This window comes from Heterocephalus glaber, unplaced genomic scaffold, assembly GCF_053883595.1.
Source record: "Heterocephalus glaber isolate CG9 unplaced genomic scaffold, H.glaber_assembly_v1.0 deba00000768, whole genome shotgun sequence".
Taxonomy (NCBI): domain Eukaryota; kingdom Metazoa; phylum Chordata; class Mammalia; order Rodentia; family Bathyergidae; genus Heterocephalus; species Heterocephalus glaber.
The window spans coordinates 5,270,844-5,292,454 of NW_028258162.1; the positions used below are offsets into that span (position 1 = coordinate 5,270,844).

General features: G+C 38.7%; 2 protein-coding genes across 6 annotated transcripts in view; one reads left to right on the forward strand and one right to left on the reverse strand.

The window, feature by feature from the left end:
• Nucleotides 1-2,308, reverse strand: part of Nsun6 (NOP2/Sun RNA methyltransferase 6) — a 110,307-nt gene extending 107,999 nt beyond the window's left edge. For 2 of the 3 annotated variants that reach the window (XM_087207098.1, XM_021240393.2), the window contains exon 1: nucleotides 2,172-2,302. The gene's annotated coding sequence lies outside the window, so the exon portion shown is untranslated. Of the gene's footprint in view, nucleotides 1-2,171 lie in introns of all 3 variants that reach the window. The other variant, XM_021240392.2, reaches the window with a different exon arrangement.
• Arl5b (ARF like GTPase 5B) overlaps nucleotides 2,201-21,611 on the forward strand; it is a 168,070-nt gene continuing 148,659 nt past the window's right edge. For 2 of the 3 annotated variants that reach the window (XR_015449609.1, XM_004859948.3), the window contains exons 1-5: nucleotides 2,201-2,383; nucleotides 16,180-16,240; nucleotides 16,808-16,955; nucleotides 19,694-19,777; nucleotides 21,207-21,358. Coding sequence is in view for 2 of the 3 variants with exons in the window: in XM_004859948.3 (XP_004860005.1) it covers nucleotides 2,338-2,383; nucleotides 16,180-16,240; nucleotides 16,808-16,955; nucleotides 19,694-19,777; nucleotides 21,207-21,358 (491 nt within the window). In the remaining variant the exon portion in view is untranslated. Of the gene's footprint in view, nucleotides 2,384-2,845; nucleotides 2,963-16,179; nucleotides 16,241-16,807; nucleotides 16,956-19,693; nucleotides 19,778-21,206; nucleotides 21,359-21,611 lie in introns of all 3 variants that reach the window. The other variant, XM_004859949.3, reaches the window with a different exon arrangement.

Here is a 21,611-nt window from a genome sequence, read left to right on the forward strand (position 1 = left end):
GTGAAATTGGACAGATTTTACTGTATACATTTTAATTGAAGTTCTTTCAATTAACATGGCCTTTGTGTGTTGAGACAGGGTCTCACTCTGTAGTTCAGGGTGGCCTTAAACTTACTATGTAGCCCAGGATGGTCTCGAACTCCCAGTGAACCTTCTCCCTTAGCCTCCGGAGTGCTGGGATTACAGGCTTGAGCCACTCTGCCTGGCTTTAGTGTATTTTTTTTTTCTTACAGCAATAAGCTTGATTTCCGTTTAGATAACACACAAGCATATTCTGTTAATGTTCATTTTTTTAGATGGGGCCCGTTTCCTTTCAGTTAGTAAAAATTTCAAATCTCTAAATCTACAAATAAAACTTTTCAACATGAAAAACTATTTATTAAATATTAAAGCAATCCCATTATGGGATGTTATCACAAAAACGATGTTAAGTGTAAATTAAGATTTTAACAGGGGCCAGGGATTTAGCTCAGTGGTTCCGGTTCCTGCCTCACAAGTGAAAGGTCCTGAGTTCAATGCAAAATTGAGATATTTCAAAGGAGTAGAAGCAATAAAAATACCAGAGTCTGGCTCAAATATATTCGTTCCACTTAGTTAAAAGTGGAAGTATAATTCATATTTACTATCTCCAAAACATCACTAGGACATCATAAAAATATTAGGAAATCTGTAGCTTTTGTTCAAAGCTCTGCTTTTAATACAAATACTTTGTTCTTTTCAGTGTTTCCTAGAAATCTGAAAGCCACAATAAAATATGGTTTATATTTATGTTTAATAACTGAAGAAGCTGATAGAGAATCTGTTTTAATAATTAAGTTGCACCTAGAAATGTCCCTTTAATCCTGTTTACACAAATACAAAATCATTTATATTTATGCTCCGAGCCTGGCATGGTAGCGCATAGAGCATTCAAGGGTAGCCTGAACTGCACAGTGAGGCCTTGTCTTGTAGGAAAAAAAATCATATATATAATAAAAACCGTATATAAAAATATAAATAATATGTAATATAAAAATATAAATCACATATGTAAAATCACACACATATATAAAATCATATATGTATATGATCGGACTGATGGTCTTTAAAAGTAAATTGCATAGGCTCGGTTCATCCCTTTTAGTTCGTATTAAGAAGCTGAAACTTGCCTTGATATAAAGTTGGAGCATGTGCTCCTACGTCTGTCTTAAAGGGTCTTGGAAACTTAGCACTGGGAGGAAGTAAATCATACACTTTGTACACGCAACGAAACATTTCAGTAGGTACAAGGTCATGTTGGCCAGGGTTGGTCCACGATCCCTTCAGTTAAGCCCACTCCCAGCCGAGAAGCTTTGTGCGTGTGTTGCTCGGGGTTCAACTCAGTGCTTGGAGAAGCGCTCTACCCCTCAACTGAAGCTTCTGGTTCTCAATTACCTTAGGCACAGATTTCGATCTAGGATCTAGGAACTTATCTAATGTTTGGCCACGGGGTGGGGGGTAGTCACCAACTTGGCGGCTGCAGACATTCATCCCACGGCTCCTCTCCCAATCAATTCTATTCGGAATTAAGAATCGCGGCAGAACCAAGACCTCCATCCATTTCAGGTGAGAGGAAGAGGGCGTACGAAAAAAGCTTCAGCGCAGCTAAAAGGCAGCAAACAGCCGCTGCTAAATCTGAAACTGCGGTCTTTCCCTCTTTTTAAGAACCACGGACGGGCCGGGGATTTCGCTCAGTGGTTCCGGCGCCTGCCGCCCAAGCGCAAGGTCGCGAGTTCGATCCCCGGTACCAAAAACATACATACAAACAAAAGAACCAGGAACGCAGTTGTCAGCCCTCAAAGCCAAGAAAGTGAGTCTCGACGCCTGTGGGAAAGGTGACAGGGCGCGTGCTGCGAGGGAATTTCCCACTTCCCTATCAGTTTCCTGACCACTTCCCAGTCAGTTCCCGTATCTCCCGGTCGCGCCCGCCTTACTGGGCCACCCACCGGAAATGAGGCCGGAGGAAACGCCACGTCGAAGGCGTGGGCTGACGTAACCCGCCTACGTCACGCGCCGAACTTCCGGCGATGGGCGGTCCTCGGAGCCCGAGGGAGGCGGGGAGGAGGCGGGGAGGAGGCGGGGCGGGGCGGGGCGGGGCGGGGCGGGGCGGGGATTGGGGTGGTGGAGGCTTCGGTGGGTAGGTGGGTTCATACCGGGGGACTACGGGTCGACGTTGGGTTCAGCCGCCTCGAAACAAAGGACTCTCGGGTGGGCTCTCGGCCGGCTTCTCCTGGGTCCCCACGGCCAGCGCCGCAGTGTGGGGCCCGGCCCGGCGGCACCTGCTGCTGAGGGAGCCGGCGGCCCGGTTGGGGGCTCGTGATGGGGCTGATCTTCGCGAAGCTGTGGAGCCTCTTCTGTAACCAGGGTGAGCCGGGGGCAGCTGCCCGGCCCGGCCCGGGCCCGCGAGGACGCCGAGAGCACTCGTTCTGCAGGCCCAGGACCGGGGCGCCGGGCCCTGTGTGGGAGGAAGGAAGCGGACCCGGGGCCGGGCGTCTGGGGCCGCGCGGGCCGGCGGGGCGAGGCCGAGAGCGCACCCCGCCCCGGGGAGTGTCCCCTGAGTGTTCCCCTCCCGCCCGGCTGGGCCCCGAGCCCGAAACTGTCCCGGCCGTGCTGCGTCCGCCTGCCCGCCCGAGCCCGCCCGCGAGCGCCCCTGCACCCTGTCCCGAGGGCGCGTCCGGGTCGGGGCGACGTGCTCTAGGGAGACTGGCGGGCTTCTGGGCATCCGCGTCCTCCTCTCCGGGGCTCGCTCCCCCTTTCTTTTTCAATCACAGTCGTTGAGGAAACTGAGCACTTTCGGTTCGAGTAAGCATTACGTGTCCGCAATTAGTCCCGGACAGGTTAGGAGACACCTGGCAGCTGCCAGTCCAGAGGGCCGCGAAGTTGCGCAACCTGTTCTGATTCAGGATGAGAGATCCAAGGTCTTCTGAAGGGACCGGACGCCCAGGTGAAAAGGGGCCGACAGCCAGGTTATAGGTGTCTGCTACACAACAGTTTCTTAGTCTCTGAAACCAGTTTTCCATCCAGCTAGCTTCTCTTTGCCTGCCACAATGTAGGGAGCATCTTGTGGGATGGTAGTCATTCGTTACTGTTCTTGTATACGATTGTCCTAGACCTAAGAAGTCGTGAAGAGAAGGTAATGGCTTTGTTCACTTGTTCTGTAGATGAACAAGAACAATCAAGTAGTCGCCAGTTTGTAACTGTACATACAGGACAACAAAGTAGATTCGTTTCATACACATATGTGTGTGCTCATCTGTGGTTTCTGTAGGTAAATAGCACTTTTGAAGTGATTTCAGAGTGACCAGATTTTAGCTGCCTGTGGCTGTTATTTATAAATTTAGACATATTATTTTTTTCAACGGTTTGTATTTTCTAATCCTTGCAATGTCATGTAATGTAGTATTTTAACACATCATTAAAATTATTGATGTGATTAATAATTATTTGTTTATTGTTTCCCTAACTTAAATGAAAGTCATCAAAGCATTTGGTTCTCCCAGTGAATCCCATCCCATTCTCCTTTCTTTTCTGTATTATCACCGCTGTTTATCTTTTCTACTCTGATGCTTCCCTCATCAGATTGAAAAGAAGTAAAAAGAGATAAAGGGAAGATACAGAAGATGATGAAAGATAGTCACGGGCTACTTCTTTTACTTTTAGCATTGTTCAGGTTCCCTAAGTCCCCATTTCTCCTTAGAATTTAACTTTCCTCTTGAAAATTTAGAACTATCAGTTTTCCTACCATTTTGTTCTCCCCTTTGTGTAACACTTATTAGTACTGTCGTTCGTGATCTAGTCTTCAGAATTAGGCGTGGGAGGTGCAAAGATTTAAAACGAACAGACAGGTACGTTATTGCTCTCAAAGATTAGTAAAGTAGACCTAGAAAAATTGAGTGAAGTAAATTACTTAACAGACGTTTGTAAAAGTGCGGTGATGGCACAGAGAAGTGATTCCTTTTCTTCAGGTAGTTCTTGGAGATTTTACATAATGAGCCACACGTGGATTTTATGAGGGGTAGGAGTTTAGGTGCCCTGAGGGGAAGGGTCATACTGTGTTAGACCGAGTGCTAATATGCGGAGGAGAGGAACGAGCTAGCTTGGTACCTTTGAGGAAGCAGATAGAAGCTTAGTTTGACTGTACAGTGTCTTAGTTTGCTTGTTGGAGGGTTAGATGAGATGAGATTTTGAGGACAGTTGGGGGACCAGATCCCAGAGGGCCTCAGATGTTGACCAGTACATTAAACTGTACAGAGGAATGAAAGCCATTGAAGAGATTGGTCAGTGATGTTTTTTCAAGAGAATCAGGTGATCAGGCTCATATCTTAGTTTGTTTTTGTTTTCTATACCAGCAGAATCAATTACCAATCTCGGCGTTTTCTGTTCATCACTATACACATCTAATCCAGAGGTTCTCGGTTTTGGTTGAGTTTTGGAATAATATGCCCAGAGCCCCATTTTAAACCAGTTAGATGTGAATGCCAAGATTGTAATGGATGTCAGTGTTAGGGCCACTGGCCTTACCTTATGCATTCCTTTCCCTATCTCTTATGTTTCTTTCATCAGTGCGTCTTTTTTGGTTTTTTTTAAGTGAGTTACCTTTCTGGAATAAGTGTACTAAAACCTGTATTGCCTGAGTGAAGAATTTGAAAATACATAATTAACCCCTGCAATATTGTATTTTTTGTGTGTGTTTTTTTCGGGGTTTTTTTGGTACCAGGGATCGAACTCGGGTCCTTGCAAAATCAAGATCTTTTTTAGCACATTTTTTTTTTTGGTACTGGGGATCGAACTCAGGTCCTTGCACTTGCAGGGCAGGCAGCAAACCACTGAGCTAAATCCCTGGCCCTGTATTGTTTAATTTGAAGGCAGAAGGGTAATTACTTTGCCACAGTTATCATTGAAGGAAATAATTCCCAAATCTAAATATCTTTCCAAACATTCTTTTATATGTCAGTGGTTATGTATGTATGATTTTACAAAACACATACTTGAGGGTGTATTTGGTAGCTTTAAACTCATCTCTAAAGTTTGGCATTTTAAAAAAATTTCTTTTGTAACATTCATAGGGATAGTCTTTTTTTTCTTTCTGTGTTGTGACTATATACAGTGGGCATCTGTTTCTTCTAATGTTAACCAGAAAGGCAAAAGAAATAAAGGTTTTTTTTTGTGGTACTGGGGATTGAACTCAGGACCTTGCACTTGCCGGGCAGACACGGAACCACTGAGCTACATCCCCAGCCCCATAAAGTTTTAATTGTAGTTCACTTTCATAACCACGTAATAATAATAACATCTTTATATCATTGTCTAATTTTTTTCTCATTGGTTAATTTCATGTTTATCATTCTGAGCACTGGTACTTAACTTCCTATGAAAGTGTTACCATTCATTTCTCACCGCTCAGGCAGTGTGTCTTATATTTTCCCTCTTAGCTTATTCTCTCCTTAGTTGCTGGACGTTTTACTGGTTTCAAGCACGTTAAACTTAACCTTACCATCTGTCTGCTCCGTGTCTTCTAGGACATTCTGTATCCATACCTTTGCGAGGTCCAGTCCATCAGTGCATTCAGATTTCTCGTCACACCCTATTCCTCGGAGGCTTTCTTGACCAGTTTTTCAGAAGTAGCCTCTTCCTACTCTCGCTTTCAGTCTCTGTCTCTTTACTGTTCTTTGAGCAATGTTGGTTATTCCTTATAATTATATTTTACATTTGATGTTTATTTCTTCCAGTGGAAATAAACTCCTCAATACATGAACTTTGTGTCACTCACAGTTATATTCCAAGTACTTTGGTACTTTTTGTCAATTTCCTAGTTTGCTTTATTTAACCATAAAACTTTATATCAAAATAATACATATACATAGATAAAAAGTAAAACAGTGCTAAAGTCTTGAAATGCTATGAATCAGTTACATCTCTTTAAATGCTGAACTCTTTTCCCATTATCACATACTTAACATATTTCTTAATACTGGAGATTGTAAACATTTTATGTCTTCTTGTGATGGAAGAGAAAGTGCTATAATTTATGCCTGTTACCCTTTCTTCATTATCCTAATATAAGTTTGATTTAATCTGGGCTCTTTCCATTATTATGCCCGTAAAGTTTTGTTATCACTACTCCATGATGTAATACTTTGCTTTTCTCCATTTTCCCCCTAGAGTAAAATACTTACGACATCATGTTAGTTTTCTTTGTACATTTGATGAAGAGATTTCACAGTATCCCAAAGCCTTTCCCTAACAGTTTTTCCCGCCTTGCACCTGAAGGATTTGTTTGTCTTTCCTCTTTACACCCTTGTCTTCTGTCTTGCTGTGAACCCGACGTAGCTCTCAGTGCCCTGCACACAGTTGTTCTTGGTCTGGGAATTTCCTATGCCTTTTAGTTTTAGTAAGCCACGCTGTCCTCCTTCTTTGCATTTAACTTTGGTGAAGCACATCCTTTAGAAGTTTCCTGTAAATGTATTCGTTAGTGGTAAACTTTTTGAAATTCCAAATGTCTGAAAATGCATTGGTTTGTCCTCACTTTTGACTTAAGTTGGGGCTACACAATTGTGAGTTGGAAGACGTTTCTTTCAGAATTTTGAAGAGCCTTTTTTAACCTCCACCTTGCAGTGTTTGTGGAGAAGGCCTATATCATTCCTGATTGTTTCTCTTCTTTCCAGTAGTTTTTAGAATTTTCTGTTTATCCCTGGAATTTTAAAATTTCACAGGGTGTACCTTGTTGTGTCTTTTTTCATGAATGTTCGTGAGTTCTAGACCTTTTCAGTTTAAAGATGTACGTCTTTTTTTAGTTCTAGGAAATTTTTTAAATTCTCATACAGTTTTTTTCTACTTTCCTGAAAATACTATTGTGCTAAATTGTCTATTAAATACTTTCTTTTCTAATGTATCCTAGTGTATTGTCTTTTTTTTTCTTTTTTTACTGTAGCTTTACCTTCCAGTCTTCCCATTGCCTATTTTGGTTCAGGTAGTGTATTTTTCAGTTGGTATTATTTTATAAATGCTGTCTTCTCTCCGGTTTCTTTACAGTTTTCTAATGTTGTCCCTGTGTCTCTCTGGGTTTTTTGTTTTTTGAGACAGGGTCTCTCTGTGTTCAGACTGGGCTTGAGGGGGCTTCAACATGCCTGAATGGAGGAAGAGTCACGTTGGAGAGACTCAGAAAATCAGCTAAAAACCTAGAGTGGCCTTTGAACTAACTCCTGGGGCTCCTCCTGTATCAGCCTTCCAAGTACTTGGGATTACAGGCCTCTGCTGCCACGCCTGCCACCATGCCAGCTCTTCTGTATCTCTTTGAATTAGCCTTTCACATAAGAAGCTTTCTTCATAGCCCTCTTGTAATGCCATTGCATGAGTATACTGCTGTTCTGTTTAATCGTTTACATCTTGATAGGTTATAATACTATTTACTCCCTTCTTACTTTCTATAGACACACTTTTCATTCTCTAAAAATGACTATACTATACCAATACAATTTCTAGCATAGAATATATTGCTAGTTGTATTTTTTAAAAACCACTAGGTTATTGTTGAAGGGTATTAGACCATCTTTGTGTATAATCTCACCAGCAGTTTTTGTAAGATTTCCGCTTGTTCCACATTCTTACCCACACTGGGTGTTACCGGTCTTCCTAATTTAGGCGTTCTGTTGGGTGTGTATCGCATAATAGCTGTAATTTATATTTTTCTGGTGACGATAGGATGTGCTGATTTTCACGTTCTTACTTGCCTTTTATTTCTCTTCGAAAACAATTCAAATCCTTTGCCCACTTTAAAAACAAAATTGTCTTTTGCGAAATTATTAACATGCGGTACTCTGAAACCGAGTCTGTCAGGTGCATGTTTAGGGTTTGCCCCAGTCTCCGCCCCTCCCGCAGTGGCCCCAGTGCTAGGAACTGAGTGCTCAGCAACTGCTCTCCCACTTGCCTGGTGCAGGGTGACAGGTGTGTACCACCAGACCCAGCCTTGTTGAGGCTTTTAATGGCCCGTCTAGATTTACTTAAGAAAAATGTGTATTCTGTGCTTGTGGATAATGTTTTATAAGTGCTGCTTAATTAAGGTGGGAGCAGTCTTATTCAGACTTTCTTTGTTTTATTATCTCTTATAGAGAACATACTGTTGGATCTTGCTTATTAAAAAATCTATTGTGAAGTTCTGTCCCCTTTGCTTTGAATGCTTGGTGCAGTTTACTGATAACTGCTGTATATCACAGTTTATTGTATGGCTGGCCCAGTCACCATTTGTCTTCTCTTTGTCCCATTTGCCTTTGTTGGCTGTTATTTTATTTGTCCTTTTTTTACTTTCTTTGGGTTAAGTGATTGGGTTTTTTTATGAGTCCTTCAAACAGGTAGCTCTAGCATTTTTGTAATTAATTCTGCTGATGATTAATTTTTTATCAAAAATGTATTTTGCTTTTGTTCTTAAAGTACATGTTTATTGAGCCAGGCATGGTGGTGCATGCCTGTAATCCCAGCACTTGGGAGGCTGAGGCAGGAGAATTGCCTGATTTTGAAGCCAGCCTGAGCTAAGTAGTGAGTTCAGGGCCAGCCTGACCTATAAAGGGAGACCCTCCCTTAAAAAAGCAAAATAAAAAAATTTTAAAAACTAAAGATAAAGTACATGTTTGTTGATTTTTTTTCCTTTAGTGTGTTTTACTGCTCCCCCAATTAACATTTATATCTTTATTTACATACAGTATGGCATTTTTTTCTCTTGCTGCTTTCCCTTTTTCTTTGATTTTCAAGAAATTAGCCATCCTGTTTCTAGCTTTGTTTTTCTTTGCACTTTTTGTGTTTGGAATTTAGTGAGCTTCTTGGATTTGAACATTTTTTCATATTTTTGTACTCACCCAGTTTACTTTTAAAATTAGTATTTCTTAAACCAGACTTTTTTCTTAAACTGTCCAGCAAAAATCATTAATAATGTCAGTTTTGTCAGGACCAGCATATAAAATGGGAATGAAACTTCTAAAATAGAGATTATCTGAATATACCTGAGTTAATAGAAGGCATTGTCCTGCGAAACTTTGTTACTTGTGTACTAGGTCATTTTTAAACTGTGGTCATAGTCAAAAAAGCTTAAAAACCTAGATTGTCTGGGCCTCTTAACATTTGCCTTTTAGACCATATTCTCCCTCCCTTTGGGCAGCATTTGAATTCTCTAGATAGCTAAATGTGTTGTGTGTTCTCTGGAAGTGTCTTATTACTGCTTTTGTTCAGTGAGGTGGGGAAATGCAGCTTTGTTATCTCTTTAGGCACTTACCTTCAGCCTGGCCTGTGACCTTACAGTGTGTATTAAGTGTGACCTTCTTAGACGCTTTGATCTTCTTGTTTTATCTATGTTTAATCCTATTGTTTACCAGAAGGTTATTTTTCTATTATCTAATAAGCTATTTAACTGTCATAGCACTGTAGGACTCAGTTTTGTCACAAAGGTGGAGAAATATCACATTAAAAGATCATTAACCAAAGTTAAAGCAAAACTTATTTATAAAGTATGGTTTTTCTTATATCTGCTACTCAACTGAGAAGTGAAGATATGAAACATGGTTATTCTTTCCTTTAGGATCTAAATTTCTTAAAAGACACTCATACAGATTCTATATTCAAATATTTTGTAAACGTTTAAAATAATATCTTTGAGCAATTACTACAGTCTCTTTAAACATTGTATTTATGGCTAGTCTACCACAAATACATAAAATAGTGTTAAAAGATGTCCAGGAAGGCAATATATAGTTTTAATAATTCTCAATTTTGTCTTCAGAATCAAATACCTGGCCAAGATTGCCTTTACCTCCCAGCAACAAGACCTTTGGCGTGTTATTCATCCTCAGATTGAGTTTTCTTCTCAGAATCATGGCCTTTTCTCGTAGAATGATTATAAGATTGACTCACACTATGTATGTGAAACACTTAGAATGACAGTGAAGAATAACCTTTGGATTTATATTTTTGTTGGTGGTGGTCCTGGAGATTAAATCCAGGGCTCTCACCTGGGCTACATCTGCACTCCCCCCCCCACACACACCGTTTTTTCTTTTTGGTGTTCTGAGACAAGGTCTTGCTGTGTAGCTCAGGCTGGTCTTGAACTCATATAGCCCAGGCTGCCCTCTGACTCACAGGGATCCTCCTGCTTCTGCCTCCTAACTGTTGGGATGAGAGGTGTGCCACCAGGTGCAGCTCTTTCCTCTTTCTGAGACTAGATCTCACTGAATTGCTAAGGCGTGGCTGTGACCCTTCTGCCCCTGCTCCCAGAGTGCGGGGATTACATTGTGGGCCACTAAACCCAGCTCGTTGAGTGTTGGATCCCATATCTTACTTATCTCTAAGTGGGGCCAGGATGTAGCTCAGTGGCACTGTGCCTGCCTGGCAACTGCAGGGTCCTGACTTTGATCTCCAGTACTGGAAAAAAACAAAAAAAGAATACTCTTATTTCTCTTTAAGAATATTACCATGTGATACTTCTGCACCTATTGCTTTGTAGTAATGATGCTATTTTTTGAGTGCTTGTTTACACACCCCTACTTGAAGATCCTTGAAGGATTGCCTTGTTCATTTAATCACAAATACCACACAGGCATTTAGGGAGCTCAGTAAATGTTGAATTACTGAATCATCACATTGACATTGTTGCCCTGAAACAAATTCTCAACACCCAGGAATGTGGCCGCAGTAGTAGGAGTGGGGGAAGGTTAAAGAACTGGAGAGGGAAGTTGATATAATATAGCAGAAAGAGCAGGGAAACAAAACTTTGGCTTTCATTCTGTCATTGTTCTACCTGTGTTTACTCAGACAAACTGCTTAGCTTCATAGGACCTCAGTTTACTTATTTATAAAATAAGCAAGGTGGCACAGGTTAGTGGCTTTGTGCTCTTCTCAGTGTTCTGGGTTCCTCAAGCACATTTGGAGAGGGAAGTGTGAGAGGCAGAAATGGGTCTCCGGTTCTGCACTGTCTGCTGCTCTAGAACATGTTCTGATTCAGTATTAGTGTAATACAGGGTCAGACTTAGAGTCTTGGGCTTAGCATTTGTTACCCCAGGCTTCCTGGGGTACTCATCACTGCTATCTAGGCCTTTGGGTCTCTGGTTGTGATACATACATCCTCTGATCTTTTATTCTATAAATGTTGTATCCCAAATTTGTTAAGTCAGCAAATTTGGCTTTTAAAAAAATTTACTTGGTTAGGGCCAGGGATTTAGCTCAGTGGTTCCACCACCTGCCTCACAAGCATAAGGTCCCAAGTTTGATCCCGGTAACCCCCCCCCCCCCAAAAATTTACTTGGTTATATAGTTATTTACACACTGTAGAGTCAAGACTTGCTCTAGTTACATGACAATTTGGGCCATATGTATACCTAGAAAGTAGCAGTACCCCTTTCCTTATATCTTCCCTAATATCAAAATGAAAATTCGGTCATCTTTTTAGCAGTGTCAGATTTTAACATGATAAAACAAATTTTGACATTTCCAATTTATTTTTAACACTGTCACTAGGGCTTAATACTTTTCTTTTCTCATAGTGTTAGTCCATTTGGCATCATTTGGTATTCAGTATTAAAACTACAGTTTCTTAGAGCTGGGCATGGCACATGCCTGTCATCTCAGCACTTGGGAGGCTGAGGCAGGAGGATCGCCATGAGTTCAAGGCCAGCCTGGGCTACAGAGTGAATTCAAGGCCAGCCTGAACTATATATCGAGACCTTGTCTCAAAAAACACACACAAAAAAAATAAAACTAGTTTCTGTGTTCAGTTATTAAAAACAAAATGGAGTAGGAGAAAATCTTTCTTTGATTTTTTTCTTCCACTTTTTAAAAGAATGATTTTGAGGATTGAAGTAGATCTTTCACACAGACCTCATATCCCCAGTGATGTTTTTCATATTTATTTAAATTAAGTCCTCATCTTGGTCTGTCTTTATGTACTTCAAAAAACAAAAGTGAACATGCTGTAAAGACATTGAAAAAAAAATAACACCATAGCCAAGATGGCAGATAAACTTCTAGATCAAAATTAAACAAAGACTTTGAGATTGCGTCTTTTCTTCATTGAGTGTGAATAAACCTGTCTGGTGTGGGCTCTGGAGATGGCTGAGATGAGTGTCTCTGAAGAATTCACCTGGGCCTTTACTGGGGGAAGGGTGGAGCGTGTGCCCACAAGGTTTTTTTAGTGAACACCATGATACCCTGGATACCTATCTCGTGGTGTGAAGACTTGGCTTTAAAACACTCTAATTCAGTATGACCCTAATGGTTATAATAATGTCTAAGCATAAAATTATTTGGTTTTATATAAAAGATTTTAAATTATGTATAGCCTACTCTCAATATAAACATTCCTACCCTAAGTGTGAGAACATCTTGTTTTCTGTGATAGCAAATTGATTTTAATAATTCTTTGGAAAAAAATGGTAAATTTGCTGTAGCTTTGTCTTCCAAATCTAAAGGTGTTTTATTGTTTGTCTTTCTTAACACTAGTTGAAGTTGACTATTTCAACTGATCAGCTAAATACTTAGTTTTTATCGAAAGTAGTTTGAGGAGTAAGAAGTAAAGAATATATGGTTTACATTTGTCTTCAGGATCACTTGAAGTTGTAAACATTTACATTCAAATAATTTTCTCCTCTCAAGTCTAGTAAATTTCAATTCTAGTGAAATAGAAACCTCTGCCCCTATTCTGTAAGGGAAAATTATGCTAAATGCGTACTGTTCATCCCGTTGGCATTGCCAACACTTAAAAATTTGATTTTGTGATGACAGATCCCTTCTTGTCTTAGTTGAACTGTAAGTGATATTTTGCTTGTTTGTTTGTTTCTTCGTACTGGAGATCGAACTCAGGTCCTTGCGCTTGCGAGGCAGGTGGCATAAGTGATATTTTGAAAAAATTTTTTAACCAAAAGGTCAGCATAATGAAAGTTATTGATGGGTAACACAAATAGTACAAACAAGCATCTTTTCTCACCTGCTTTAAACTGTTGCAGATGAGGTAAATTGTTTATACTAAGGCAGCTTTACAGAAAATCTTTCTGACACATAGTTCAGTTGATTTTTGTGTGTATTTCAGTTCCTGACATAAGGTAATACACACGGCCCATTGATTATGCCCAGCCAAAACGATAGAAGTACCGAAGCCTGCAGTCATGTTTTTTAAGCCTGAGGACAGTTTGTTAACATGAAGCAGTATCATGCACCTCTACGTTGTAATAGTTGTGTTTTTGATATGCATTGAGTGAAAACTTGATAGACCACTGTATTCAATAATCCCATCAAATAACTTTGTCCTTCATCAAATCTAGACACTAATGGATATTTAAAACAACATACTCAGTTTTTTTCCCGTTAACAAAGAGTGTCCACACACACAGGGCGTGTCTGAAAAATACAGTCAATGTTTAAATTTCCAAAAATGTATTACAATAAAAGACATTGCCATTAATCCTCCTCAGAATACTCCCCCTTTCTCTGAACACACCTCATCACTCTCGCCACTTTGAGAAGCAGTTCTGGAAGTCCCCTTTTGTATCTTTAGTTACTCTGTTGTGGCTGCCCTGATGTCCTGAATCAATTAAAATGTTTACCTCTCATGCTCATTCTGACTTTGGGAAAGAACCAGAAGCCACATGGTCCATGTCGCTGAGTGAGGTGGATGAGGAGCCACCGCAGTGTTTTTAGGAGCCTGCCTTTTTGTTGGACTGCACCAATATTCGCTGTATTTTTGAAAGGAAAAAGGACTCGTACAGTTGCTTCAGAAAGTGGCAAGGACAAAAGGATAAGTGTGTGTGAAGTGAGGGAGAATATTTTTAGGCAGATTAATGATAATGAGTCTTACTGTAATGTGTTTTTTTAAAGTAAAGGTTCACCATATATTTTGATCACCCCTTGTGTGTCATTATCCATATTTTTTGTCATTGTTCCTGGAAAGGCTAAAAACTTTCCTAATTTGCATGGGTAAGGTGACATCTTTGGTCATTGACATATTCAAGTAGCAGCTAAGTACAGCAGCAGCAGTTGCAGAAATTAAAGTTATCCGACAGAGTAAGGCTTTGCTTGCTTACGTTCTTGTTACACAGATGATAGTACAGATTTTTTTAGAGTATAGATCTAAAGTCTTTGTTATTTTATGCTTTCAAAAAGCATGCAGCTGTTCCTTTTCTGTTGATATTTTGTTATCCATACATGGATTCAGGTTACTGATGATAGTTTTAACAGCAGAAGTAAGGTCTCATTTTATCCAAAGCATAATTATGCATACCCTCACCATAAGACAGAGTTGAAATTGGGTGTTTTGTTTTAATTGCCAGAATTCTGTATCATTGCTGGAGTGGGGAGGGAGGAATTGGACCCATACCTTAAGTTAGTCAAACGTTTGAAACTTACTAGCACCTTCAATGAAATTCATATGCCGTCTACCTTCTGGACTTGCTACCCTTTAGTTTACATTTGGGACCAGCTTTTCAAAGTGGTGCATTATTTATAAGTTTTCCCATCAGGCCTTTAATATTCTGATCATCAACATAATTCAAACTGTGATGCAGGATTCTTTGAAAATGGCCTCAGGTATTCACTTGAGTTACTTCAACACTGAACCATCTGGTGCTCGGTCCCCTTTCTCTTCCTCTACCAGGAGTATCTGCAGGTGTACTTTGCTGACCTTTAGATGAGTGGCTTCCTTCTCACTGCTTCAGGGCACCTGTTGTCTGGATGCCGGGCCGGGAGTTTCACTTCATTACCAGATCTAAAATGCCTAGGGCCAAAAAAATAAATAAATAAATAAATAAATAAAATAAAATGCCTAGGGCCAAGCATTATTTGTTCCTCCACTGATGAGAAAGCTCTTGTTCATATACTGTAAGGAAGAACAAAGTGCATATTTCAGGATTTGCTGCATTAGAAATTAGGGAATATGAACCAAAGGAGTGAGAGAGGGAGAGTTATAGTGAGTTAACATAAGTAAATGAGTTTTGTTTTGCTTTATTTTACAAAGCAACTTCTGTCATTGTGTGAAAATGGCTTTTCCAGGGCACTATGTCTTCAGGTTCTGCATTGCCATCATAGGCAGTGCATATAGCTTGTATTGTAGGTCATTAGAAGACACAGAGATGGAGTCAGCTCAAGAACTAGCCTATGTACTGTGGCCCCTCTTTTCTATTTGGATGACATGGTCCTAGAAATACGACCTGATACTTAGAGAGATGTATCATCAGAATTTTGTCATTTCTCAGTTTATTAAAAGATGCAGGGCTCCAAAATGGAATGTGCCCAGTTACTGGCTTCAGACTGACTGCTTTGGTGGTTCTTTCAGCACCTTTGTACCACTGCCTGCTGAAGTTCCCTAGTAGCTTTTTTAAGCAGTTCTATCCTGGAGAAAGGGAATCTTTAATATACTCTGAGTAGGTTAAAATACAGAAAAGATAGTCTGGGGGTGTTCTCATCTGCATTCAGAGATTTCAGAATCTCCCACTTCACTTCACAGAGAAGAATGGCTTTACCTACTTATGAAAGTGCATTGCCCCAGAAGGAGGAAAGGACTGAAGAGGCTTTTATTGTACAAAGAGTGAAAACAGTACCCGTTCCTAAAAATTGTAGAATCCACATAGAAAAAAATATTAAAGACTATTTTCTTATTTCTGTAAATTACTGGAGGGAATGAAAAACTAGTTGAGAGTATCTATGTCTTGGTGACAGGGAACCCATTGCAGTTTTCAACTCTGAATGAAGGGATTTTTAAGTGAAAGGAAGAAAAAAATCCTGGTACACTGTAGGTGGAACAGCTACATGTGAAAACAATTTGACATAAAGGCAGCTTAATAAGCAGAGACTTTAAGCAGGTGTGCAAAGCAGATAATTCTTTAACTGTACATTTTAAATCATAGTTTAAATTACTGTTTGGATCACCCTTTCCCAGACCAAGTTCTCTTTCCCACATTCTTTACAAGCGAGTTGGATAGAGAATATCATAATAGATTGATTGTCTTCCTTAAGCCAAGCCCTTAACATCATAGAGTTTCTTTCATTATTTCTTTTAGTTCTTTATTTTATTTTAGCTCAGCAGTACCCAGTAGATAATTCTCATTAACAAGCTAACTAATAGTCATTGTTGAAAGCATGTAATTGCAATTCCGCAACAGAATTAAATGTTTTTGGTTTGCTTTCTATTTGTAGAACACAAAGTAATTATAGTGGGACTGGATAATGCAGGGAAAACCACCATTCTTTATCAATTGTAAGTATTGTTGTTTACTTAACAGTTTTCATTATTTTCATTATTTGAAACTTTTTTATAATAACAATGAAATACTGTTCTTAGGCATTATGTGATACAAAAGCATAAACTTTTAAAAATTTTACCAAACAAAATTTACCAAAAAACTGACTAGACTGTTTTCTAAAGCCTTCACAGATACTCTTTTCTGGCCTTGAAAGAAATAATTAATATTAAAGTAAAATTTTCAAAAGCTCAAATTGTGGGCCAGGGATTTAGCTCAGTGGTTCTGTCGCTTGCCTTGCAAGCGCAAGGACCCGAGTTTGATCCCTGGTACCGGAAAGAAAAAAAAAAAAAAAAAAAAGCTCAAATTGTGTTGCTGGGTAAGGTGATAAGTTTATTCATCCTAAAACATACAGAGTCCAAATCTTCTTCCGAGGTTGGGCATTGTGGCACACCTGAAATCCTAGCACTTGGGAAGTTGAGGCAAGGAGGATCAATGTGAATCCAAGGCCTATCTGGACTATGTAGTGAGCATTGAGTGCTCAAGATTTCCACAAAGTTCTTATGGTATCTGTCTTTCAACAGCTTAATGAATGAAGTGGTTCATACTTCTCCAACCATAGGAAGCAATGTTGAAGAAATAGTTGTGAAGAACACTCATTTTCTTATGTGGGATATCGGGGGTCAAGAATCCCTGCGGTCGTCCTGGAACACTTACTACTCAAACACGGAGGTATGCTCTGATGACTTCTGACTTTCAGGAAGAAGATGGGGGGCTTTTATTAGTTCAGCACTTACTTTTGCCTGGGCCATGTAAGTTCATTCTTGGAGTAATACTCTAATATCTCTAATACAGTGTTGGAGAGATCTGACACTAGAAGAAATTACATAGCTGTTCCCAAGATCTCATAACTTTATAAGAATGCCTGGTTAGGGGAAGAATAAAATATTTAGGTGTAATACAAGCTTTCCAAATAACCCACATTCAGAATTATCATTTCTCTTTTAATGGAAGTAAAATTGCAGACCGTCCCCAGAGTTCTCTGTCACTTGTTTATTAGTTCAGACCCAACCTGAGGAACAAATATAAGCTATTGTCTATTTTTGTTTTTACTTTTTGAGAGAGGATGGATCTTTTTAAGACCATGCAATGTTGAGAGTTTTATCTTGGAGAATACTAGTATACACTGGTATATAATTGAGAATACTAGCATTTTTTTTCATTGCAAAGAGGTACACCTAACCAGTTACCTGTATGTATTTTTTCTAAAATGAAACCTTTTTAAAAATGTTGCTGAGGATATAAAGCAAAGAACTTTGGGGCACAAAGTTGCCTTCTTAAACTCAAAACATGTTCTCCTGGATTTATGTTGTAATATCATATGTGCGTGTATATATTCTAAGGCTGTGCATGAATAGTAAAGCAAGATGGCATATGGCAGATATTCAGCACTTGCAGTAGCACTTAATTTCACTTGAGTAGGAGGGTGAGGACAGGCAGAATAGACTGATAAGCAAATACTGTGGTTATAGGTTACTCACCATGCATTTGTATAGTAAAGTGACATTCTGAAGCTAGGTAGAATAGGGGAAGAAAAACACCCTACCTACCATATGACTTGTTTAAACAGCACAGGTACTTTTTTCAAAGTTCATAGTTAATTCCAGCTTTGAAAACAGCAGGTTTCTTTGATGAATAGATGAAAGTCGATTCTGGATGGTACACAGACACAGGCACTGCACTTGAAGCATTTCAAAGGGTAGTTTTTAAAATTGCCGAAACTCTAGAAGACTTAGGACTGATGTTATTTGCATGGATTGTTCTTTAAATAAACTATTTCCACAAGAATATCAAAATTACTACAAAGAATGGTTCTGGTGCCTGCCTCGCATGTGCAAGGTCCCAAGTTTGATCCCCGGTACCAAAAAAACAATTACTGCAAAGAAGAAGGGCTTTTCTGCAGAACACCAGCATGGTATATATAGCATTTGCAGTCTCAGGTTCCAGGTCGGAAATTACTTTGTATGGTGTCGCACTCATCACTTTCTTCACGCTTGTCATTTTCTTCTTCTCACTCTTGTCATCTTGCTTTTTGAGGACTCTCCATGGAGGTGATGTCCAGTAGCTACAGTGTGTCTGTCCATTATGAACAGGAAGCTGCAGGTGATGGTTCGAGACACGGTCCTCTCCTTTAACTCAGTTACTTCTCAGTATTCTCTCTGTCCTTTCATTACGATGGGTTTTTTTTTTTCTTTTATCTTTAAGCCCTCCTTAATTTATATTAAGTTTACTTTAGTTGATGCTCCCTAATTTTAGGGTCATTTCTATAACTTGATTCTATTTTTCCTGTCTTATCACTCTCCTGTATATGGCATTAGGACTATTAAATCTCATTTTCAAAACTTTGTCTTCTGCATGTTTGATGTAGTAGTTCTTTTTCAACATACCTTATTTTTACTTACCAAACTTGAGTTTTGTTTTTTTTCTGTTTGGTTTCTTTTTTTTTTGGTACTAGGGATAGAACTCAGGACCTTGCACTTGTGAGGCATGCGGCGGAACCACTGAGCTCAACCCCCGGCCCCTTTATTTTTTTTTTAATATGCAAGACTTTTTTTTTTTTAATGTATACCTTCACCAATAGATCTCTCCAGTTCTGGCTCCCTTGCCTTTCTCTAATTTGACCTGCATCTTTTTCACAGATTAATGCTAATGCAAATAATTCAGCACATTTTTTTCTTCACATTTTACTGTATTGTTGATACTCGTTTTGTAAAAATGTCTTGTTCATAAATTTTTTACAAAATATGTCTATCTGGGCCGGGGATTTAGCTCAGTGGTTCCGCCGCCTGACTCGGAAGTGGAAGGTCCCGAGTCCGAGTTTGATCCCCGGTAACAACAACAACAAAATTATGTCTATCTTTCTAATAGGCAGACTATCTTATACTTAAACAAGTAATCTATTACCAATTTATTTTATTTTTGTTAAAGACTCTTGCTGTGTAGTTCAGGCTGGTCTTGAACTCACTATATAGTCCAGGGTGGCCTCAAACTCACAACAATCCTCCTGCCTCAGCCTCCCAAGTGCTGGGATTACAGGTGTGCCCCGCTATGCCTAGCTTCCAACTGTTACATGATAGAATACTTTGAAGTTAAAAAGAATATTACTTAAATTACTGTTTATTTTAAAAAATTAGTTTTTATTATGTTTGAAAAGAAATATTACAAAGTATTCAGGCAGCACTTTTCTTTAAAAAAAGTAAATTTGGTCAGTTTTTATTTATTGAAGTTGTAAGTTAGCATTTCCTTTATTAACATTGAATTATGATTCCGTATTATATAATCCCTTTGTGCTAAAACACACTACATTATAGTAATGATGATACCATGTGAAGAAGAAGCCAATTATATCAGATTTTACAAAAAATTTCTCAATATTTCATTTAATTTTTTCTTTTTAAATTATCTTTTAGTTCATCATTCTCGTGGTCGACAGCATTGACAGGGAGCGACTAGCTATTACAAAAGAAGAATTATACAGAATGTTGGCTCATGAGGTAAATTTTTAAAGCAAATCTTTTAAAAGGGAATAGAATCAAATACCTATACTTTGGTTTTACTTTTTTTTTTTAACAAAAATTAATGTATAATGTTGATTATTGCATCATTAGTAAAATTTTGTGTATTAAAGGTTGTGACATCAAAAATGTCACTACTTTGTAAAACTTAAAAACTAACATTAATTTGTACACTACTACTGTTACTACTATGACTTCAAAACAGACTATTCATGCCTTCAAAAGTTCAATAAATTTAGATAAGAACAAGAAAAACTTAAGATTTTCCTTGTTTGTAATAACCAAAAGTTCCTTTTTTTAAAAAAGTTCCTTAATGAATAATTTGAGCTCACTTAATTCTACATATTAGAGATAAACAAAAAGTTAATAACATATATTCATTGGCCAGGAGAGGTACGGCCAGCGCCTGCCTGTACTCCTAGTTACTTTAGGAGGTTTGAAGCAATACCTTTCAATCTGATTTTTTAAACCTTTCTCTCAGAGGTAACCATTAAAAGTAGTGATTATTATTCCTGTATACGTTTTTGTATGTTACATTTTAATATAAATTGTACCAAATAATGGTATTCTCTGTTTTTAAAACCTTACGTAAAATTATTTGTCATTCTGTAACTTGTGCTTCTTTCCAAAACATTGAGATTTAGCATGTCAGTGCAGGCGGCTGTAGTTCATCTCTTTTAATGATATAGTATTCCACACTTAATCAGTTCTTTTAATGACTATTTACATTATTTCTTATGTTTGCATAGCAAGAACAGTGCTGGTAAAGCCAGGTACATGCCTGGAATTCCAGATACTTAGGAGTCTAAGAGGATTGTGAAAACATAGCAAGACCCAATTACCAAAAACAAACAAACAAACAGTGCTGCAGTGCAGTGAACATTAATCAGTAAGCTTAAGTTATACAAAGACTGAAAATAAGTATTGCCCGCCTCCCACTCCAGTACTCTGTTTTAAACTTTGAAGAACTCCATAGTATTTGGCAACATACTACCATATTATACATTCGATTTTATGGTTCAGCGGCCAGTAGTCTGGCTCAGTGTGAAATTCTTGCCCAGCATCCACAGTGCCCTTAGTTTGATCCCCAGTGCCACATACAACAACAAAAAATTGGGGTTCATTTTTTATTTTCTTTTTAAGTTGACTAGCCCAAAAATAGAAAATTACTTTTAATTACCTGGCTTATGTTAAATCTGTCTTTGTTAGAGTGAATCATTAAGTTGTGCTTATTTGAGATTTTTATTTCAATACATTTTTAAAATTAAACATGAATGCCTGAGCACTTTAAAGTAGGGGCATTTAATTGGAACAGTGCAGCTGCTTACATTTTACCTCTTGCTTCATTCATTCCTTTAGTTTGACTTAGGAGATTTCACATAATACAGGTATTTTGTATTGATTGCAGGATTTAAGGAAGGCTGCGGTGCTTATCTTTGCAAACAAACAGGACATGAAAGGGTGTATGACTGCTGCTGAAATCTCCAAATACCTCACCCTTAGCTCAATTAAGGACCATCCATGGCACATTCAGCCCTGCTGTGCTCTAACAGGGGAAGGGTAAGTGTTAGTCCAGGGAAGTATGACTTCGAACATCTTTCTCCTTTTTGAGGCCAACTTGTTTTCTTCTTGTTTTTGTTCCTTTTATTGTTATTCTTAATTTAAAAATAGTTTTATATTGTCTCTCTTTAGAAGGTTGAAGTCATTTTAGTAAACAAAATTACTGACTATAACTTTGAATGTAAGCACAATGTATAACAAATAAGGCAATAATAAACTTTTTTAAAAAAATTTTTATTTACTTATTTATTTT